Source organism: Nelumbo nucifera, chromosome 1 (assembly GCF_055504915.1).
Source record: "Nelumbo nucifera cultivar China Antique chromosome 1, China Antique-T2T, whole genome shotgun sequence".
In the NCBI taxonomy this organism is placed as follows: domain Eukaryota; kingdom Viridiplantae; phylum Streptophyta; class Magnoliopsida; order Proteales; family Nelumbonaceae; genus Nelumbo; species Nelumbo nucifera.
The window spans coordinates 103,711,458-103,733,268 of record NC_142649.1 but is presented as its reverse complement, the minus strand read 5'-3'; the positions used below and the strand labels follow the sequence as shown (position 1 = coordinate 103,733,268).

At 38.7% G+C, this 21,811-nt stretch overlaps 1 protein-coding gene, 1 long non-coding RNA gene and 1 other non-coding gene across 4 annotated transcripts; 1 reads left to right on the top strand and 2 right to left on the bottom strand.

The window, feature by feature from the left end:
* Positions 1 to 761: 761 nt before the first annotated feature.
* On the bottom strand, positions 762 to 843 carry TRNAS-GCU (transfer RNA serine (anticodon GCU)). Its single transcript has one exon. It is a non-coding gene; the product is annotated as a tRNA-Ser (tRNA).
* Positions 844 to 3,485: 2,642 nt separating this feature from the next.
* On the top strand, positions 3,486 to 7,720 carry LOC104608596 (uncharacterized). The gene is made up of 3 exons (XR_737116.3): positions 3,486 to 3,716; positions 3,910 to 3,966; positions 6,312 to 7,720. It is a non-coding gene; the product is annotated as an uncharacterized LOC104608596 (long non-coding RNA).
* A 4,302-nt stretch (positions 7,721 to 12,022) lies between these two features.
* FKBP12 (FK506-binding protein 12) lies at positions 12,023 to 17,092 on the bottom strand. 2 transcript variants are annotated; one of them, XM_010274628.3, is made up of 5 exons: positions 16,839 to 17,092; positions 15,922 to 15,955; positions 15,716 to 15,777; positions 13,005 to 13,057; positions 12,023 to 12,318 (listed from the first exon to the last, which is right to left on the bottom strand). In XM_010274628.3, the coding sequence occupies exons 1-5, from the start codon at positions 16,948 to 16,950 to the stop codon at positions 12,217 to 12,219; spliced, it is 363 nt and encodes a 120-aa protein (XP_010272930.1). In that variant the 5' UTR covers positions 16,951 to 17,092; the 3' UTR covers positions 12,023 to 12,216. The 2 variants fall into 2 exon arrangements, with proteins under 2 accessions (XP_010272930.1, XP_010272931.1); XM_010274629.3 differs by having other exon boundaries at positions 16,863 to 17,092.
* Positions 17,093 to 21,811: the final 4,719 nt, after the last annotated feature.

Sequence of the window (21,811 nt, the reverse complement as noted above, 5' to 3'; positions counted from 1 at the left end):
GAAAAAGATTGAATTAGGCCCAACCCGAGCCCAACCCAACCCGAATTAGATTGGGTTGAATTGGATTAAAGTTGAAAGAATTTAATTAGGGTTAAGATTAGAATTGGATTGATCGGGTTGAAGGTCGGATTGGGTTAAGATCAGGATTGAGATTTAAAACTTAGTATTGAATTAGGATTGGCCTCAACCCGACCAGACTTGCAGCCCTAGATCTAAACCTGTAATCATAGCCGCAAAATGACACCGAGAATTACTTGTGAGTTACGAGTTTCCCACACAAACATCAATAATTGAATTCGTTGGCCCCAAGACCTACTGTACTAGAAAAGGTGCATTTTCCTGAACCAGCTCAGATATTTGGTGTGGGACCTCACCTCACTATTTCGAGTCACCAATCACCATGTGATGCTTGTTTTTGAGAGAATGGATCGAATAAGACAAAAGAATTAGGCTGAGGCTGTTTATTCTCGCTGTCGGCCACATGGTAATGCATGGTGACTACGGAGTAGTGAGTACTGACTGCCCCAGAGCCCAGAGGCTTTTTACTCGTCGTAAAAACCCCAAACACGAAAACACAATCGCTCACCAGTCACCCATGTGCCTTGGCACTGGCAGGCACACGTTCAAACACTGGGCCGGTCGGCCTAAGCGACAATTAAGTGGGACCCACTGAGTGGTGAGTCAGTCCTAACTCCTATCTTGAGGTTGAGCCGTTGAGGTTCACTCATGACTCATCATACAAATGGCAATAAAAGAAATTTCGTCGCCTGAGAGATTCGAACTCTCGCGGGGATACCCCATGTACTTAGCAGGCACACGCCTTAACCACTCGGCCAAAGCGACAATTCATAAATTGTTTGAGGACCCAGTTCTATTTCATTATATGTTTTGTTCTCACCTAAATAATATAAGAACATATCAAATTAAGTACCTACCTTTTTGCGTAACTTTCTTATTATTTAAAAAAAGGGCAAATTTTTTAAACTATCCCTACTATTTAGCTAATTGACAAATTATACCTTTATTGTTTACATATTGTCTTGAAATACTCCTATTGTTTCTGACAATTGATATCGTCGTTAAGCACTGATAAAACAATGAAATGTCAAATTTACTCTTTACTGTTCCTCAAATTTTTAAAATAAAACCCATCTGATGAAAAATTTTAGGAACTGGAGCTCAAGACACCGGAAATAGAAATTAACTATGAATTTAAGAGCGAAAATTTACTTCATTTCAGGCATTCGTCTTTCCTTCGCTCTAATTTGTCCTTGTCAACACAAACTTTCTCAACTTGTTTTTTCTTTTGTTTTTGCTCTATTCTGTGTTGGAGATCCTGCTTTCTAAGGACTACCCCCATTTTGGGATTTTTCTTGTTTCTCTTTAGATATGAATCTTTGCAGCGTGTGGGGGGTTGGTAAATTTGTTCCCATAAGAGCAAGCTATTTTCTTGCCTCTGCCTAGTATACTCTGAGGATTCTTTTTTGATAGATAACTCTGCGGATTTTTTCCTTTTCATCGGTGTAGGGCCTCAGAGAACCCATGAGGCCACAAAATGACTCAAGGGAGGAACGTACAAGCCTCAAGTCTGAATGGACTGTCACTTAGAAAACATACTAGCAGATTAGCAAGTAAACTCCTATTAGAGAAAAACAAAAGTGAGAAAAGGAAATAAGGAGAAAAGAAATAAAAAATGCAAAGGAAGATTGAGATGAAAACTCCCTGAATTGAACTTGAAAGAGGAACTTTCTTGTGCTTCATGGCAAATGGAGATGGCCTTGTCGAAACCTTTCTTTCATGGCCAAACTCACCAGCCTAGGTTGATTCTTTGAGTAGTCAAAACCTTTATGGCATAGTATCAGATGTTGGAGCCATTGTAAGAGGGACTTCGCTTCATATGTACCTATTGTTGTTTAATTGCTTTGAAGAAGCCAAGCCACTCTAAGAGGGTTAAACAATTAGAACATGATAGGGGTGGCCACGAGCTACTCAAGCTCTACTTGTGAAAAGTTTGGTTCAGTTCGGTTTTAATTAAGCTTCGAATCAAGTTCGAATAGCTACATATCTATCTATCTATCTATTTCTCTCTCTCTCTCTATATATATAATATTATAGAAAATAATATATATAATAATAACTAATTATTATAATTCTTAATTTTTTAAATATCAAATAAAATATATTTTTTATATATAATTTTTTTTTTAGTTTTATAAAACATTTTTTCTCAAATTGAACTTGAACTTATGAGTTTTTGGCTTAAGCCAAACTCAAGCTCAAGGTTCTAGATCAAACCGAGCTCGAACTCGAGTACAAGCCTTATACTACCTTAGCAAGCCGAACTCGAACCTCGTACTATTCAGCTTGACTCAGCTCGAATCCACCCCTAGAACTCAATAAATAAAGAAAAAAAAAAACAAGTGGTGGAGATCCTGGGGAGTTGTAGTCTTGGGAACCAGTTTAATGATCCGATGTCTAGTGATGTCAAGCTAACCCTAGCTCCTCTGGGACCATATCTTTTTGACAAAATCAAAATCTCATTTTATTTTTCTATTCGCTTTGGTTGTGGTTGGACCTCAGAAAGATCAACCCCCAAAACGATGGTGGTGCGCGGGCCATGGCAACCCACTTCGCTTGTTGGAACAACACCTTGGGGCATGTGCAATATCTTCTCTGGTATGATATCCTTATTGTTATTGCCAGCTAACCCTAATCTCCAAGGATGGATTTAGCGTTAATGAATGTTCATCAGTAGATCCTTGTCGACCATGGTCGGTTTTTCGCTACCAAGCTCTCCAATCGGGGGTCAAGGCAGCAGAGGTCATCAGATCCTTCTATTCTAAATTTTCTTTGACTCCCACCACAATAATCTTTTATGCCCCAGGTTTCAGCTGTAATCTCGTTCGCTGCTGGGGTTTTATCTTGTTTGGAGAACTTGGAACTGGCTCCATGGGCTGAAGACAAAGAGGAGAAGGTGGCTTCGCTATTGTTGCAGCTTCACCTAGAGGGAGCTGGTGCAGGGGAAGTTCTGAAAAGGGTATCAGCGGGGGCCTAAAGGGCAGAGATCAGGGCTTCCGTCCACCGGGGACACCCGGTGGCCATCTCAATCACCATACACCCAATAACTTAGACGTTGGCAGGGAATCCTTGTTCATCCCCACGAGCGTCTCAGCCCATGAATAAAGGGTAATATTGGGTTTAAAAAAATTATACGAGGTGTGACATGTGTATGGATTATTTTAATGAAACTTTAATGACAGGGATAGAACTAATCAATTGTCAAAAACAGTAAAGAATAGTTTAAGACAATAAATAAATAGTAAAGACACAGTTTATCAATTAACTAAACAATTGGAATAGTTTAAAAAATTTGTCTTTTCAAAATCCTTTAAAATATCTCTAATAATCCGTTTGGTTTGAATGAATAGGAGGTTGGAATCAGAATCAAAATGGCCCAACTCCATTCCAAATATTTAGTTGACCGAAATGAAAATCCATCCCCGAATGGGATTGGGGAGAATGGCCATTCCCGACCCCCCACCCCCCAAAGAATGTGATTCCAATTCTGATTTATGGGTTGATTATTTCTTTTCTGGAAAAGAATACCCCGTTCATTTCCAACCCTACTCCAAAGTTGGAATGTCGTGTGACTGAACAGGAAGGGCAGACCACCAAAGTCCAAACTATCCGCTGCCGCCGAACCGACCTCCGGTCAGGTAAAACTGCCGTCGACCCATTCTCCTCCTTCTTCCAAATCAACCACTCATGATCTGATCTGAGATCTTCTCTGATTTGGGATCTTCTTCTTCTTCTTCCCAGCTCCTCTTCCTCTTCCTTTTTCCTTTTTTTTTTTTTACTAACTGCAATATGATTTTTATTTTTTAAAGATCCGTCCTTACTCTGATTCAGGATTGACCTATTTCTTCACTGGTGCCATTAACGAGCTTTTCAAACCAGTAAATCCAGGTATTGGTGATGCAACACTACTATGCAAATCTCATTAAACAATACAAATTGGGTGCTTCATGAATATGAATGTATGCGAGTGTAAATAGATACTTGCGTGCATGAATATCAGTGTAAATTGATGTCATCTCTACAATCTTACCCTTTGTAAAGTACCCGGGGGCCTTCTGTTAGCATGACCTCAAACCACAAGTTATAAAGTATTAGACAGGTTGGAAAGCGGAGAGCAAAAATCAAGTAATGGAAGTTCGTCTTTAATTCCATCCTGCAATGCTAAAATTTGAACCAACAAACTCTATGATGGTCAAAATTCCTGACAGTTACATGTCTAAAACTCAAGAAGGGGGCAATTTCATTTAAGCTGAAATTCGAAAAATAATATGAAGCAGAACTAATTTTAGATGACCTCTCTTTTCTGTGAAATTCTAAAGTGGGTTTAGGTAATTCAGAGAGCAACAAGAGGATGATAGAACCTGCTCTTAGGCACTTCTCTAATGGACCTGCTCCAAAAGAACTCTAAACATGGAATGAACCCCTTTTAATGATTCCAGGCACCACCCATAAGTCCTATTGGCTATAGTGCCCTATTTGCAGAAATGCTTCAACTCTCTTAAAGTAGTTAAGAGTCCTAAACCCCATTACTGCATACCAGTTAAAAGTTCTAATTCCAAGTCCCAACCAATGCAAATGGCAAGAAAACCAATCTTATTGTTGCCTGTAAACTGATGAGAGTTACTGATGATGAAGATTGGCCTTATGCAAATAAAAGTAGCAAGTGAAAGGAATAAGAACAATTCGAAAAAAGGAAATTGTGAAAACATATAGCCAATATGAAAGTAAATTAGCATGCCATTCATTAACTATAATGATTTCCCTTCCTCAAAGTACAGACTTTGTCAAAGTAAATATGATGTGTAACTTTTATACTTCAATTGCACAATGAAATCTGATGAGGGCAGATTTGGCCCTCTGCTGACATCATGACATGTGGCATCTCAGAACAGTTGAATAACACCCCAGCACCACAAAGGTGATGACTTGCCTTAGCCAAAATGATGGAAACACAACTGCCAACCTACTAGAGACCCAGCTAGTGACTTACCTTCGCCGACCTGATGGAGTCCTCCTAGCTGGTGACCTCATACACAACTCGGGCACCTCGGTAGGGCGGGTAGGAGCACCTCGTCCATGGCCGACATGTGGTACCTTGTTGTTACCGGTCCAAGGGACCTCGGTGTGAAGAGCGACCACCCTCGAGGACTTGTCGACTCGACTGAGGTCCAAGTGGCTACCTACGAGACGTGCTCGCTGACCTCTTCCGTGTGTGCATCCCGTCACACCCAGGTCTTCCGGAAGTCAGCTCCCGCATCGAATGTTTTGGAGGAAACTAAATAAGGCACAAAGCTTGGTTTATGTGCGCCACTACCTCCGAGGACTTCGGACTAGCTAGCCACGTCTTCCCAGAGATCTCGGATGCGGTGCGTGAAGCATATGCTAAATAACGCCTATATAAAGGTATCATTTCCAACCTCAGAAGGTATGCACAACTTAGCTCTCGTAGCTCTCTAGTTCTTTAGCATTTTAGCTCTCTCTAAAATCTCCACATCGCTGACTTAAGCATCGGAGTACCCACCCCAGATAGAGCATCTTATTCACTCTGACACTTATCTTTTTACAAATTAACTCGGTGCACTAGCCGACTCAACATCCAAACCACCTTCCAGCAAAAAATTCACCAGCTCGGTATCTAAACTGTCCTCCATCAAGGAGCTGCCAGCTTACGTATCATCAAAATTCATTTTTATAGTCTCCAACTCTTTTAGGTTCTCTTTGCAACATCAAACGAGTTTTAATCATGTCCATAAGTGCAATTACATGGGTGCTAACCGTCCCTGCTATGCTACTTGAGCTTCATCAAGCATAGAATGTAATTAGTCCCATTTGAAGGGAAAACCAATGGAAACATTATTTGATATATTCATTAATTCTAAAATAAATACAAAACTATAAGTCATTTCCTAGTTCAATTCCATAAGAAGGAATAAGGGAAAAAGGATGCAAGTAGTTGCAGTATACATGAGATGCAGATGAAATCCCTCTTCAGGCGTCCACCTAATCAAAACCTACATCAGAGAAAAGTAGATAGGAACAAGACAAAAATAAAGAAAAAATACCCTACTAAACCATAATCTTGATGCCTATAAATGCAATACAACTCCAACAATGGCGGAAATTATTTCTTTGACACCGACAGAGATCATTGATGAACTTATCTCAGAGATTCCTGAGATCACTGATGCATGTGACACAAGTCCCAAGAATCTAAAAGATTGTCACCTGTGCAGGATGATGTAGTTATGATTGAAGAACCATGGATAAATGAGAATACATCTAAACCTGATAAGATATCATCAGGAGAAAGAGGTGAAATGACATCAAGGGAGGAGATCCCATGTCTAGATGCCACTGACATGGATGAAGTTAAGAATGATCAAACTGTTGCTAGTTGTCTAGAGAATATCACATTAGAGGACATGGAAATTGTTCTTCCGGGAACCGGTTCTTTGGTCCAATTCATGGGTAATGATAGATCCACCAAAACTTTTCAATCGTAAGTTCCTTGAACTCCTATGTTCTCATCCGATGTGTCATTTGGACTTTAATCAATACAACAAAATCAGAAAACAAGGATATTCTGCTTCTTATGGCTGCCATGTTAAGAGATGCAACTTTTTTTCCATGAAAGAATTGGTATTTGACTATACCTTAGCTATCAGCATGGATTCTAGTCATCATCAATTTTACAAAAATTTGTTTTCTTTGAACTGAATAATGATTTTTGTGTTTGCAGAACTGAATAATGATTTTTGTGTTTGCAGAACTGAAAAATGATTTCATAAAAATTTATGGTGAATAATGACTTTTTGTGTTTTTTTTTTCAATTTCTTTTCATATTTTATCATATATGCAATTGCTAGCATGCTGCCAATGTGTGTATGTGTTGAAAATATATATAAGTGCACTGTTTCTGAGTTTTTTCTAATAGGGATAGAATTGAAAATTTTGGCCGATTCTGATTCTAGCTTCTAGTTGAACCAAACAACAACAATCAGAATCTGATTTCGATTCCTCAATGAACCAAACAAGCAACAGGAATAGGTGATTCAGTTTCAGATTCCGATTCCGATCCTGTTCGTAAACCAAACGGACCATAAGTTTTTTGATAATTGACTAAATATTCCCTTAAAAAGTATTGTTACAACCCGTTCACATGTAATACCATATGATTTATATATGTTTTTTAAATCCCATTTTTTATGCTTTTATGGTCTAAAATGTCCTTTGGCCCTGACCCCTTGGAACATTGGTCCAGGTCTTATTTAAGAACGATGTGCACTCTGATCACAACATAAACTGATAGAAAAGATAATCTTGAACCTGCAATTGGGTGTTCTCCCTGACTTTTCTCATTTTCTCATTTAGCAAAATTTTTGTCAAAACCATTAAAAGGATGCTCCTCTAACTCCCAAAATCAGGATTGGAGAAAGGGTGGTAAGGTTTGTTTATAGGAACGTGATTTCAAGGTTCTGTCATGTACGCGGGTGGTGGTGCTTGCTTCTTAAATTTGTGGGAGATCATATTTCTCTTGTATGTCTCTTTTAGTTTTCCTACCATTTTTTTCATGGCTTGGATTGTTAATATGGATATAAGCATCGTCCAGTGTTGCTTATTGGTTCATTTTGAATGTTTCCTAGTCGACCTGTCTAATCTCTAAAATTCATTTGTGAGGTTACATCTCATGAATCAGAATAAATTTCTGACTTGTCTATAGTAGAAAATCTTGTGCAACCACAGGATCCATCACTTGCTCTAATTAATGGTTAGGTCTGGGTTTATGGCCCGGGTTCAGGCTTAATTTTTGCCATAATTTGAAAGGGTTCAGCGAGATCTATAACAATAATGTAGAGCCGAGTTCAAAGCCCATCTCTTAGGAATAGTAATTTTTTTTCATTATTTGTCTCAAATGGGGAAGGGATGGGGATGATTTTCTCCCATGGGGATGGGGATGGAGAAATTTTCATCTCCGTTGGCAGGAACGGAGAGAGCACTCCCTGCCCCGTGGGATCCCTGCTAATATATTTGTATGTATGTGTACGTATGTGTATATATATATATATATATATATACATATGAACACATACGCTTATATATTAATATTTTTAAAAATATGTTCGAATCTTTTCTAATAGGATTATAAATTTTAACTATTTTATTTTTATTTTTTTTAAAATAAAATAAAAAAATAAAATGATTAACATTATAAAATATCACGGGAAGTGGGGATCCCCGCAGGGATGAATATAACCTTAATTGTCCCCGTTAGCGGGGACAGTGATGGAGATGGGGAGAGGCTCCCCATCCCACCCCATTGCCATTCCTACCAGCCCCTGAACAGGTCTTACTTGATGTATAGCATTGAGTCCGGATCTGCTCCTTATTCCAACCTCACAATGCCTCCCAGCTGCAGATTAGGAACATCTCCCCGTACTTTGTGTTGTTATTCATGGGGAGATGTTACCAATATATGGTGAGATAGGGCTGTGAGGTCGGTATGATGTGCAAATCCTGATTCTATAGAATTGTGTGGATCAGAAAGTCAACATCTCTATGGCCAAATGCATGGCTGACGTGGGATGTTATTATTGGTTAAACAACCACTAACTCTAGATTCTTAAACTCTCTTTTTTGGGCCTTTTAAATAAAATACTGAAAAAGAATTGGATAGTTTGTATAATTTGGAGAAAATACAAAGAATGTCAAGTGGGAGAGTGAATTACATGGCAAATCTAGAGTATATCCAGATAAACGGTTTGAATTGGTACAGTGTTCTCCAACGTGGCAAAAATATTATGTAATATTAATAGTGAATTAATAAAAGTACCAATGGTATGATGATACATACTATTTCCTTTATAACTAGATGGACCTAGCCCCTGTTTGGGAGTGCTTATCCTAATAAGTACTTATGAGTGTTTGGTGAAAAAGCGTTTCTTTCAAACAAGGCAGTATAGACATCTTAAAAATTACATGCCGGGTCAAGATGGGTCAGTAACACAATAAGCATTTGAAAAAAAAAATATCAAAATTTTGAATTTGAATTTATTCAAAAGAAGACTTAGGCTGCATTTGGCATTCCTTGTTATAAGAATTTATCTCCTTTTTGTTATTAAAAATTCATTGCTCATAGGGGCATTTTAACAGTATAAGATAAGTCCTTAAAATAAGGAATACCAAATATAGCCTTATTTGCGAAAAAAAGTGATCATTCGGGCTTATTTCCCAAATGCATATAATACCATCAAACTCTATGAGTAAAAGTCAAATGCTAAGAATATGTTGGCTGGAACTTGGAAGTGAAGCTGGACAAAGGAGATATTGCATGTCAAGATCAAGTGATTAGAGTAATTGTATTTGACATTGGTAGCGTGGAAGGATGAGAAGGTAAACTAACAATTACTTTCCTCAACTCCATCTCTATGTTCTTCTAATTCCACCAGCATTTTCAACTTATGTCCCCTCGCCTCTATAAATAATATCTATTAGCTTGTTGTGGTTCTTTTATCTCACAAAACCTCCATCTACTCTATTCTACTACTACTACTAGGTTTGCAGCTCCTCAAGCCTCCTCTAATCGCTGCTAATTTCTAAGCATCGGTTGGTTCTGTGTTTGATGTTTGCACTGGCAATGTCAAGCATCAATTTGAGTGCTGCGGCTCGCCATCTTGCCAACAATCCCCACAATCCCACCTCTGCCTAAACCCTCAATTACCTCCTCTTCCTAAGCCCACATTGCCGTCAGTGCCCACCACCCAGTTACCTCCTCTGCCAACAATCCCAACTCTGCCCAATACCCAAATCCCTTCTCTGCCAAAGCCTACGTTGCCACCTCTGCTATCCATACCCATACCCACTCCAAAAGTCACGTTGCCTCCACTAGGGCTGCAAATGGTATCCAATTATCCGATTCCGAATTCGATCCATTTATAATTGGATCAAATATGGATCTACCCCTATCTGATTCAATTCGATTTAAATATAAATGCTCATATATACTTAAATTATACCTATCATTGAAGTTGATGTTAGTGTTTGTATTTTCACTAAACTGTCATTTGTTCAAGTTTTATACAAGCAATTTTCAATTCATTTTGTTCATAAAATATATTATTAAAGTCATTTTTAACTCATTAATAATATATAATATTTTGGTTACTTTTAGTCTAATTTATTCATACTATTTAATATCTGATTATAATCCAAATTCAATTCGAATCCGCTAGATATTCAATAAATATGATCTGATTCAAATTCGAATGTTAGCAAATCAAATTCAGATATGCCTATATCCATTTAGAACCAATCCATTTGAAGCCCTAGCCTCCACTGCCAGCAACTCCTCTCCCCACCATCCCTCCAATCCCAACTACAATCCCTCTGTCCCCTCCACCACCCTCAACAACTAGAACTAGCCCTTGATATTGCATCACATCATCCATATTCCAAGTCATAATAATGCATACTTATTAGAAATTTAGAACAGACAAATTGAGGCAGGGTTTGTGTAGTGGGAGACTGCTCACCGCTGGATTTGGCTCATTTTGGTGTTGGCTTGCTATAGTCTGATTATCGAGGATCCTGGAACCCGTAATCATCCATTCACTTCGTATCAAGAACCTCTGTGATGGCTATTTTCAGATGGTGTGGCCATGTTTTAATTACGCTTTGCTTAGCTGCTTTATATAATTTTCATTGATAGTAGTTTGTATTACTGAGTTATTTGGTGATTACATTAAATGTTGATTGGAGATGTGGCCCAACATAGCAGCGTAGCAAAAAGGGAAATAATCAAATAAACTGGTCAGCTAATAAGCTCCCCACCCTCTAGGAGTGATCAGCTAATCAGCCCGGCCCAGAAATTCCGGGCTTGGTCCTAGGTTTTGTGTTGAGGCCCAGCCCAGGCCCGCAAATTTCAGGATAGGCTCTGGCTTAGGCTATATAACCCTTATGCATACAAGGTGTTTGTCTTCTATCCTAGCTCCGTCTATTTAAAGATGAAACGAGGGGAATTTTTTGAAGGCTGAAAACTTCTGAGCTATATCTTACTGCTTTATGATGAAATAAAATTTGCCTCGACTATTACATAAATAAAAATTAAATCGAAAAGACTGAAAAACAAAACTTTTATCATAAAAGGGGTAAAATAATAGCCAAGATATTTCAATCTGGAGGAAAAAATCCATCCAATCTACGGAAAAAAAACGGATGAAGATTTTGTGATTTATCATTTATGGGCTCTAACGGAAATTAGCCTCTCATGCTTGATGATTGGAAACTGAGCACCGGGTCTCACTGATAATTGATATGCCCTAAAGGCGTACTCTTAATAGTTTTGCAGTGCGTTGCATTCGGTTCAAGCCAGTGAAAGATTATCAAAGATTCAAAATACACAAAGGCATGAAGAAAATCAATCCCTCAGAACTAACTTTGATACCACTTATCGGGAAAATCAAAGGAATTGCCAAAACATAGAGGTTGATATACACGTACACACAAAAGTTGGACACCACCTCTAACTCACAAGTTTGAGAAACTGATGGTGGCTCAATTGATAGGAACACCGAATTGTAACAGAGACCTAACATCAAATCCCACTGCCACCAGGGGTGGGGTAAAGGTAAGGGAGATGGGCTACTACCCCATGAAACCAAAAAATCAATCTCTCAGAACTTCAAGTATCCCAATCGGCCAATCCTGAAGACAGCCTCGCAAGGCGGAGAGGTTAGAGACCAAGCAAGGCATCAGCAACAAGGGCATAATGATGGGATATGGTTGACGAATGACAAGGAGTCAAACACCAATCTTTCTTTCTTGCTCTCAGATGCATGATCTAGAAATGCTATTCATTTTTTCATTCGTTTTTTCCCTTTTAGGTATGCCAATTGCCAAGTAGGTTGTGGGAATGAAATAAATCAAAAGCAGTAAGCACAAATTCACATCTTTAAACAACAATCACATCTTTTTCATCCAAAGTTATAATTTTAGTACGATTTAAAACTGCCAAGACAATTCTTACTATGGATACCATAGTTCAAAACACGTCCATGAAAAGAGCAGCATGTAAATATATGATAGATGGCATCAAGAGTATATAGGAGACATTTAAGATGGTTACCAACTCCATCATAGTGGTTACTGCACACTTAGAACTTCAATCTCAAAGACCAAAACTGAATTCGGCTGAATTCCCCATGCTGGAAATCCACTAGGACCATATGCATAGTCAGGAGAACACTGTAAATTCAGCCAACACCAACAGGATTAATATCAAGTTTCAATAACAGAAACAGCAATAAATGGACTGCTCTATCACTAAGAAGTAGCAATTAGAACTGCATTCACGTGGAAATGAGTTCAAATCTGTTTCAACTTTTTAAAAAAAAAAAAAATAGTACTACACATTACACGAACTATAGTTGTCACAAGTAACAATCAACAGCTTATAGACACATGCCCTCAGAAGTCCATAAGCTTGCCAAAAATCAACCAATCCACTTGAAGGAATAAAACATGAAGTCAGGCACAACCACCGAACTCAGATCTCCTGCCCACAAGGATCCTACCCACTGGACACTACAGCCGTACATTGGAAACATCTCCCCATGAATGGTAACATGTAAATATGGAAGATGTTCCCAATGTACAGCTGTAGTGTCCTGTGGGAAGGAGATCTGGGTTGGGCACAGCCAACTTTAATCCTACTAAACTAGTTACTACGCATATTTCAACACCATGATTTTAAACGACTGTAACTTCAATGTACTTTTCTTTAATCAATGATGAAAATGAAACTGTGCAAGGCATTGAAGGCAAAGGACTAGGATTTCTGCTAAATTTTTCCCAAGTAGAAACAATCAAGAGTATCCAAAACCAAATAGATTTCAAGACTATCATAAAGAACAGAAGGAGCTAAATATTACCTGGAGACGAGCAACTTCACCAATTTGCATTCCCATAACACCTTCATCCCATCCTAACCAATGATAGAATAGACTAATTAATACTCCATATGCACCGTTATTAAATCCTAAAAATACTTGCATCAAACATTCATCACAATCATCATAATCCATGCCTTATCCCAACACTTGCACCAAACATTAAAAGTTGAACCTTACAAAATGTTACCCCTGAAGAGCATAATCAGGTTTCAAGTAAATTTTTCCTAGTCCATTTAGCAGTCAAGTACAGTGCAATTCTACATGCAATGGGACATATCTTGGGCCCAATTCTGTGGAACATACTAGGAAACTTTTGCAAAGAGCAACTTGATCAAAACCTAAAACTTAAAAGAAGAGTTAAAAAAAAAAAGAAAAAGCTTTTCTTTATGTTCAGGAAAAGGCAACTGAAACCCTTTTTCTCCCCTTATCTAGGCAACTGAAAGAAAGTGTGGAAGCAAGAGAAAAGAACTTCACATCTTCTTAACCAACTCAAAAGAAGCCAAAGAAGCATTTCACATGATCCAAAAAAGTTCAAGGTAGATAACAGACATATTAAGGACATGCATGATGCAACAATAGCTAAAGTAATAACACAATTTGGTAAGGAGGGAAGGGGGAGGACAGGGCAGTTTCCAATTACAGTAAGTTGACCAACGATAGATATTTAAACCATTTCAGTTTTGCATTTTTAATGGAGGAGTTGACTGGACGCTTATAATGACAGGTCTCCTTCTGTAACCTGTAAGTTGTTTGCTAACAACAAAAATTTGAGAGTTGAGACCATAAGGGAGGGGGCAATGAATAATTGAAACTACTAGCAAATGCTCTTGACAAATGCTTTAGAATCATAATTAACAATGCCTGTGTCACAAACAGTGTGTAGTGTGTACCAAATATGACAATGGGTATTGTACAGATACCTCAAACATATGCTTCGTAGCACCAATACCTCCAAAGACTAAAAGGTATATGTTAACAGATCATATTAGACATTTTTAGATGTTGCAAGCGCAACTAAATTTGGAGAAATGAAATGAAACTCAACAATATACAGGTACCTGTATCTACCTAGCATATTGGTATTAGACATGGTATTAACTCAATGCATCAATCGTTGCTGTATGGACCACAGTAATCAACGCAATGCCTAGTTGACAAGATGTAACTTAGATGGATGCATTTACACCATACCCTTTTTGCAATTTGCAGTCTGGTGCCTTCTTAGGCAAGAAAAAAGACAACACAGGCACTTTATCATATGTTTTTTTGCTTATTCATTTGGGTTCCTGTTATATGAAAATTCACAATTTTAGGTATGCTTGCTAATTCATTACATCATATGTGAAATTTATCATTAAAAGTGATTTTGTAATATGAAATTAATGACACAATGTGCCTATATACACAAAATTTATTTGCTAATTTGTTTGGAGCGTGCCAACATGGATCTCCCCAATCAGTTATTGGTCTTATTTGTCAAAAAAAAACAAAAAAAAAAGCCACTGCCTAACTGGCACCTAGGCATCAACCTAAGTGATTAGGCAACAAGGCAATACCTGTCACACCTTGTTCCCCTCATAACAATGACATGGACTCTTCTAGAGTATACTTTATACCATTAACACTTTTAAAATATGTAAAGTTATAAGTTTTAATAAATCATACTATAAAAATCTGTATGTGTTATAAGTTTAACTAACTCTAGTAATATATTAATTTTGAGAAATGATACTTGGTTTAAAACTAAACATAAAAGCATTGGATTAAGCACATCAATCCATGTTGGTGCCCATATCCAGTTATCCACATCTGCATCTTAGGGAGATACAGAAAAGTGACCATTCTTAAACTTGGCTTCAATTATCCAGAAGAAAGGAGAGAATGAAAGGATGTTTCGCATGGAATTAGGATGGAGTAGATGAAGAGCATACATGCTTCTGCAACACTATAAGACTAAATATGCTTCATAGGAAAGGATAATTAAGTAGTATTTAGGATGGTGAAACAGATGATTGGAAAGAGGAGGATAGTCAATTCAGATGATTCTATCAAATACCCATGAATTTTAATTCTCTTTTAAGGCATTCCTTATACAACTATTATATATGAGCCTTTAAAAATTTTAGATAGGGGCCGTTGATGAATATGGCAATTAGAATTTAATGCCCTAGACAACAGCAAAGAAATGATAAATTTAGTCACAAGATGCACAAGTAAGACTGAGCAAGTAATGCAGGTCAAAAGGAAAAGCAAAAAAGGAACATGGAATGAAGTATCAGAAAATTTCTACCCAAAAATAAATACTTAGAACGAAGCTTGAAATTTATGATCTAAAGAGGCTGTATCTGTGAATAACTGAATAACATTAAGTAGTCAACCATGTTTTTGTTTAGACTAGTTGGTCACAAATTTGGTTGAGTAATAGAGTCATCGTATGGTATAAATAATTTCATCCATATAATGGAATATCCATGTTTTAGAACTCCTATTTCCTATCATCAATCAGAAGTCAGAACTTTTATAAGCAACAAAACTGAGGATTGTCCCAGGGTTGTAATATATTATTTACCAGTCAAAGGAGAAATGAAGATATATAATAGATTCTACAAGAAAGTTATCCTAGCATGTTCACTTTGCTGAAATAACATAGTCTTGTATTAATTATAGAGCATATAAGAAAGAAGATTTACCTTTTATAACAGAACCTTGGCCGATTTTAAATGTGAAAGGCTTCTGCCCAGGATCTTTTGTGCTAAAATTTGAGGGAAAAAAAAAAAAACAAATGACAAGGTGATTAAGCCCTCAGTGGATAGGATAGGAACAGAAATATAGCCATGTGTAACAATGCAATAATTAGAGGGAGGGGGAGGAGCAAAGTCAAGAACAGGTTTCTAACCTCCAGAACTTTTGAGAGAGGTCACCATTTTTACCTGCAAAAGGAAAGGGGAAAATGAGCTCAGAAAACATAGCCGCTAATAACAAGGGAAAAAATCACCAAATGAAATGGAGTCCTGGTTATTACGAAAAAGAAATTAGGGAAATTAGTTCATTTCTTTGAAACCTTGAAATGATTTCATGGTACCTAACTTTGCATATAAGCTGAATGACTATGATAATGGAATTCCCTCTATCAGGGGAGTAAAAATACTCACAGGTCAACATTCTTATTGTTGATCAACTCATTACTTAAAACCTCCATTTCTATTGTCTCCCAACAACGGACAACCCATCAACATGGATACAAGTAAACAGGACCAAGGCATCATTCAATGGATGATAACCAAGGTAAGGCGAGACACCATCCCTAAACACTCAGGGTAAATCTGTAAGTAAGATGGTCTACTTCTTTACTACTCGAACTCAGAACAAATATCTGTTCCCTCAAAATATCTGAGCAACTTATCGGTTTCAGTTTTCTTTTTTTTTTTCTTTTTTTTTCTATACGTCTCTAATCCAAATCGTAATGTCATCTTTACCACAAGCTTTATAGAAGAAGGAATAGCATCCCCACCACAAACAAACCCATCATATAAATCCGATGATACAGATTTTCCTTAAATCAGAAACCACGTACATGAACTACTGAAGCAAATCACGCAGGGTTCATACCAAAGAAACTAAAGGAAGAACTATCATTACAAGCATAAACGCCAAACAGATGAAGAAAACTATAATCTGAAATTGGTCATGATGCTTACAATAAAAAAAAAAGGGATTTCGAAGAAGACGAGAACAGTTGCAGGTAGGAAACAAAAGCAACAACTACAAACAGACAAACAAACAATCATAGAATAGTTTAATTAGAAGATATACAATAGAGATGGAGATGGGAACAACCGAATCCGGTACAGTGTACGGTAACGCTCTGACCGGCAACGGGTTTGGGACCATTTCCGGCTCGGAGCACTTGTTTCTCCACTCCCATCTCGCTGCTGCTGATGTTTATCTGCTTTACTTTTCCCTCTTTGCTCTTCGTTAATGTAGGTAGTTCTACTCGAGTCCAATGTTCGCCTTCTGGCCCTTCTCTTTAGTCTTGAGCCTTGACAATTTAACCTTATAGTGGTGTGGAATGTTAGCGGCACAAGCGTGTAAGTCGAAGTTTAATAAAGTGAATGCAGAGAGGGCCTGTAACCGAGGAACCATGTCAAAGGGGTGGATTCGAGCCGATACCGGTCTATTGGAGTTCAGCTCGTCAAAAACAATGCTAGTTCGAGTTCGATTCGAGTTAAAAAGACTTACGGAGAAGTACGGACTGGCCCATTGCAGAATTATGATTTCTATTGTAGATCTAAAACATTTGAAAAGGTCAATTATTCCCATTTTATGCATCAATGTCCGTCTTGAATTAGCATTAATTCTGAGTTGGCACCTACCCCAATTGTATTTTTGAGGCCTATGAATTTTGACCCTCGGCTGAATCATCATTCTCCCAAAGACTTAAAGTTCAAATTGGGATCAGCTCACAACCTCACAAGTTCGAGTTCGATTTGGTTTGAATCCTATTAAAAATACAAATATTATTATATATAATAAACAATATTTATTATATATACATATATATCCACACAATTAGGTCTACGAGTCAAGTTTTATTAGACTCGAGCTTAACTCGATTAGCAAATGAGTCGATATATAAGGCTTGATTTTGACTCAAAGCACAGTTTAAATCGAGCTTCATGAGTTAAGCTTAGCTCGTGAAAAAACTTCCACCCCTAACTAGGTAATCTATGCTCCCAAGTGGTCAATGACTCAAAGACTGAAATGGAGCTCCCTAGTGTAGTGCAGCCCAGATGCTCCCTACAGGAACTGATCTGGCTACCAGCAACGACAGGAACTCAACCGGCTACTCCTTGTTGGAGATGATCTGCTCATCTTTGTAGGCGGTAGGAGCTGAGAAACCTGCAAGAACTGAATCAGAGAGCCCGGGGGTGTATACTCGGCGAGGTCACTCCGATGGCTAAGTCAGCACTTAGTAGTAGAGAGATTGAAGATGATATCAGAGAGTTAGAGAGCGGGGTTACCATCTCCTTTTCTCGCATCATACCTTTGCCCCTGGGGGGTGAAGTCTTTATATACTGGAGTCCTTGTGGATTTGGAGGAACAGTTCCTGGATTCCCGCTGTGATGGGACCTGCTTTCATGTTAGGTGGGCATAAGGCCACCAACCAGTAAGATTGCCCATTTTTGCCTAAATCGGGGAGTGGGTGAGCTAATACAGCCATTACAAGTCACAATCCCGTAAAACATAGGGTACGGTGTGAAGGGAAGAGAGATCCATCATATGGATAGCCGAACCCTATAGGAAGGTAGGGCGAAATTTCAAAAATTTATCTCTCTTCCATATGGGAATCACATTCCCTGTTTTAGAAAATCTGCATTTTCAAGGATCAATCTTGAACCAAGAATCGAACTAGATCTGAAACCAAAAGGTAGGAGAGGGAGGTACCTGATACGAAGAAACAATATCTCCCAATGAAGGTTTTCACACCCAAGGAAAACTCCAAAAACTGCTCCTACTAAAGATGACACAGTGTAGGGTGGAGCAGAATCAACAGGTGGTTCTTCACAAGAACCAAATCCTTCAGCAAAAATTCGATGAAGGGTATGTGAGCACAACTTCAAATCAGTTGTTCTCCAAAAACTGATATCAAGAACACTTATTGATCGCTCCTACAGTGGAGATTGAACTGGCAATGGCAGCAGCAGGAGGAGGGCACAAGAGCAGAAGATGGCGTAGTCTTACTGTAGCTGTCTTCTCTCTTTCTGTGATCTGAGATCTGATGAGATGTTGTGTAGAATGGTTCACCCCCTCCTCCTTTTATAGCCTTAAAGAGAGCTCCTAATCTCATTAGGAGTTTCCTAATCCAAATTTGTATTTGAATAAGGAGTTATCTTTAAGAGATAAGGATAAGCCCTTATCTTATCTGTAGATTAGATCAGCCCCTCCTAATCTTATTAGGAGTTTCCAAATCCAAATCTATATTTGGATCTGGACTCTCTGAGTGGATAGTGATATAACTCCCTATCCTATCTGCTGATCCAAATCCCAGATTTGCCCTCTTCTTTAACTAATCAAATTAGACCAGTTCGAATTGGGCTTTAGGCCCATTAAGTCCATGTGCTCACTAACCTTCCAAACTGCTGCACAGCTGGGTTTCTTTGTATGGCGTGGGACCCAAACATTGATCTACACATCAACCACATGGGTTCAGCCTAGCCTCTGTTACAAGGCTTGGCCGAATTCACTATTAATGGGCCCAACACTTACACTAAGTGGTCCTGGGCCAAGCCACCATATAAAAACCTAGGGACTGTGGGCAGATGCAAGATTAGCCCATCAGGTACTACACTCAATGGTCTTACATTTAACCTCTCAACCCATGATGATCTAACACTACCTGACAAGAGAGGACCTCTCCCTCGGCTGCAAGGAACAGTGTTGCACTCTCTACTCACATAGATCCTGGGAATTAAAACCTTTTGCAAACATTTTGAAACCATAATATATATATATATATGTATATCTGTATATAAATATATTTTGCAAAACAAATTTCAATGATTGAAATCGGTTGCCAACAGTCTTGGTTTCCATTAGAGAGAGTGCATCCCCGATCATTACCTTTGTCCGACAAAGGGGCTGATCCTGTCACTATCATCACCCACTCAGATGAATTCTCAAACTGTCCCAACATACCCAGGTTTTGACCCCCTCTAAGGATCTCACTGATTGGCATATCAAAGACAACCCAATCCGACACTTAGTGCAGTATCATAATCAAGTCTAGGGGTCAGGTGTAATTTTCCAGTTTTGCCCATCAATCTCCAAGGTCCAGGGCAATACTAAAAATCTGGTCTGGTTCAGGGTTTCAAGTAAACCTACACTGCATGTACCTCGGGTCTCACCCTGGCAATTGAGACAGGCTACCCCAACCAACTTGGCGGCACATCAATGTCAGCCTTGGCCGGATAAATCTCCCTAGACTTATCCAACGGTTGTGAACATTCTAAACTAACACGAGTCTCATATTTGTCTAGTTTAAGGGTATTACACAGAAACACACCACAATAATATGAATCAAATATGTACTTTATTCACTTACAATAAATGTCATAAGGTACATCATTCTAATTGGAGCTAAGGGCATACACTATCTAACAACTCCCACTTACACTTAGGTCTAATCTAGTATAAGCCGGAGTTCCATACTTTCCACGTGTTTCTCAAACACTTTCTGTGTCAGTGGCTTAGTCAATGGGTCTGCTACATTCTCTGCTGATGCTACCTTCTGAATCAGGACGTCCCCTCCTCTCGATGTGCTTGGACTTCGAGTGGGCTCGAGGCTCCTTAGCCTGAGCAATCGCTCCATTGTTGTCACACAACAATGGGATGGGTAATGTGTTGGACGAAACTACTCCCAATTCTCCGTATGTGATGAATTTGTTATTTCTTTTAATAGTAATCGTTTTACCAAAAAGAATAGAATATCCATCCGCACATAATTTTAAAACATAAATCAAATTTCTTCTCAAATTTTGTACATAAAGACAATCTTTTAGTACAAATGATCATTCTCTAAAAAATAACTCTACGGTAACTATGGTCGTAGCTGCAACACTTGTAGAAGTCCCCAAGTAAAGAGTTACTTCTCCGTCACTTAGTCTTCTGCTTATCCTGAAACCCTGCAGTGAGTTACACGTATGAGTTGATGCCCTGGAGTCAATACACCATATAGCAGAAGTAACCAACAAATTGGTTTCTATGACCTAGGATTCGAAATTACTTTTCTTGGATTCCAAGTACTGAGGACAGTTCCTCTTCCAGTAGCCGGTCTGTTTATAGAAGTGACAAGCATCTGATGCTCTGTCATTCTTCTGCTTCTTGGACTTGGTGGCTTTCTTCTAGGGCTTCTTCTTTGCCTTCCTCTTTTTCTTGCCCGACTTGCTAGCTTCAACAAGCATAGCAAGAGGCTCATTCTTCTTGATCAATTCTTCGGCCCTTTGCAACATATTGCTGAGTTCCTGAATGCTGACATTCAGCTTGTTCATGTTATAATTCATGATGAACAGATTGAAGGAATGAGGCAAAGAATTCCAGATGGCATCTACCTTAGTGACATGGTTCAGTCCAGATCCAAGAGCCTCAAGTTCATTGATGTAACCCATCATCCGAAGACAATGGTCATGAACTTGTTGGCCCTTGGACATCTGTGCGGTCATGAACTGTTTCAGGACCTTCTGCCGAGTAGAACGATTATGCTCTTCGTACATTGTCTTTAGACTGTCTAATATGTCCTTGGCCAGCTCGATCTGATCGAACTGCCTCTGTATCGGATTGTCCAGGGAGGCAATGATATAACACCGGGCTAGGGAATTTTTCTCTTCCCACTCAAGGTATTCCCTCCTACGGGCCTCAGAAGCCCTATCTCCTGGACGCTCTGGGGCAGGGTTTTTTGCTACCTTGTCCAACTTCTCAGAAGTTAGGATCAACATAAGGTTACGGTACTAGTCAGCATAGTTTGGGCCCTTAAGTTTGTTGTCATCCAACAACTTTGCAAATTGTCCGTTTGACATTTCTGGTAAAAAGCAAACATTAGTCCACAACCTAATTTGATTCATGTTGTGTACATAGATATGACTTTTAATCTATGTTCCATTTCCATTTGTTCATCTCTGAGATTTCACTCCCATCTCAGTGACGGAGATAGTGACTTATGTCTCTGGAAATGTGGGAAATCACATAGGGTGCATGGAGCCAACTGTTTCAGCTGCATAACCCCACCACCT

Excerpts from the sequence above, each read along its gene's own strand:
- FKBP12 (XM_010274628.3), bottom strand. The coding sequence starts at position 16,950 with ATGGGAGTGGAGAAACAAGTGCTCCGAGCCGGAAATGGTCCCAAACCC. Across the intron at positions 15,956-16,838 it reads TTCCCATCTCCATCTCTATT|GTAAAAATGGTGACCTCTCT; the intron begins GTATATCTTCTA and ends TTCCTTTTGCAG. Across the intron at positions 13,058-15,715 it reads CCAAGGTTCTGTTATAAAAG|GATGGGATGAAGGTGTTATG; the intron begins GTAAATCTTCTT and ends ATCATTGGTTAG.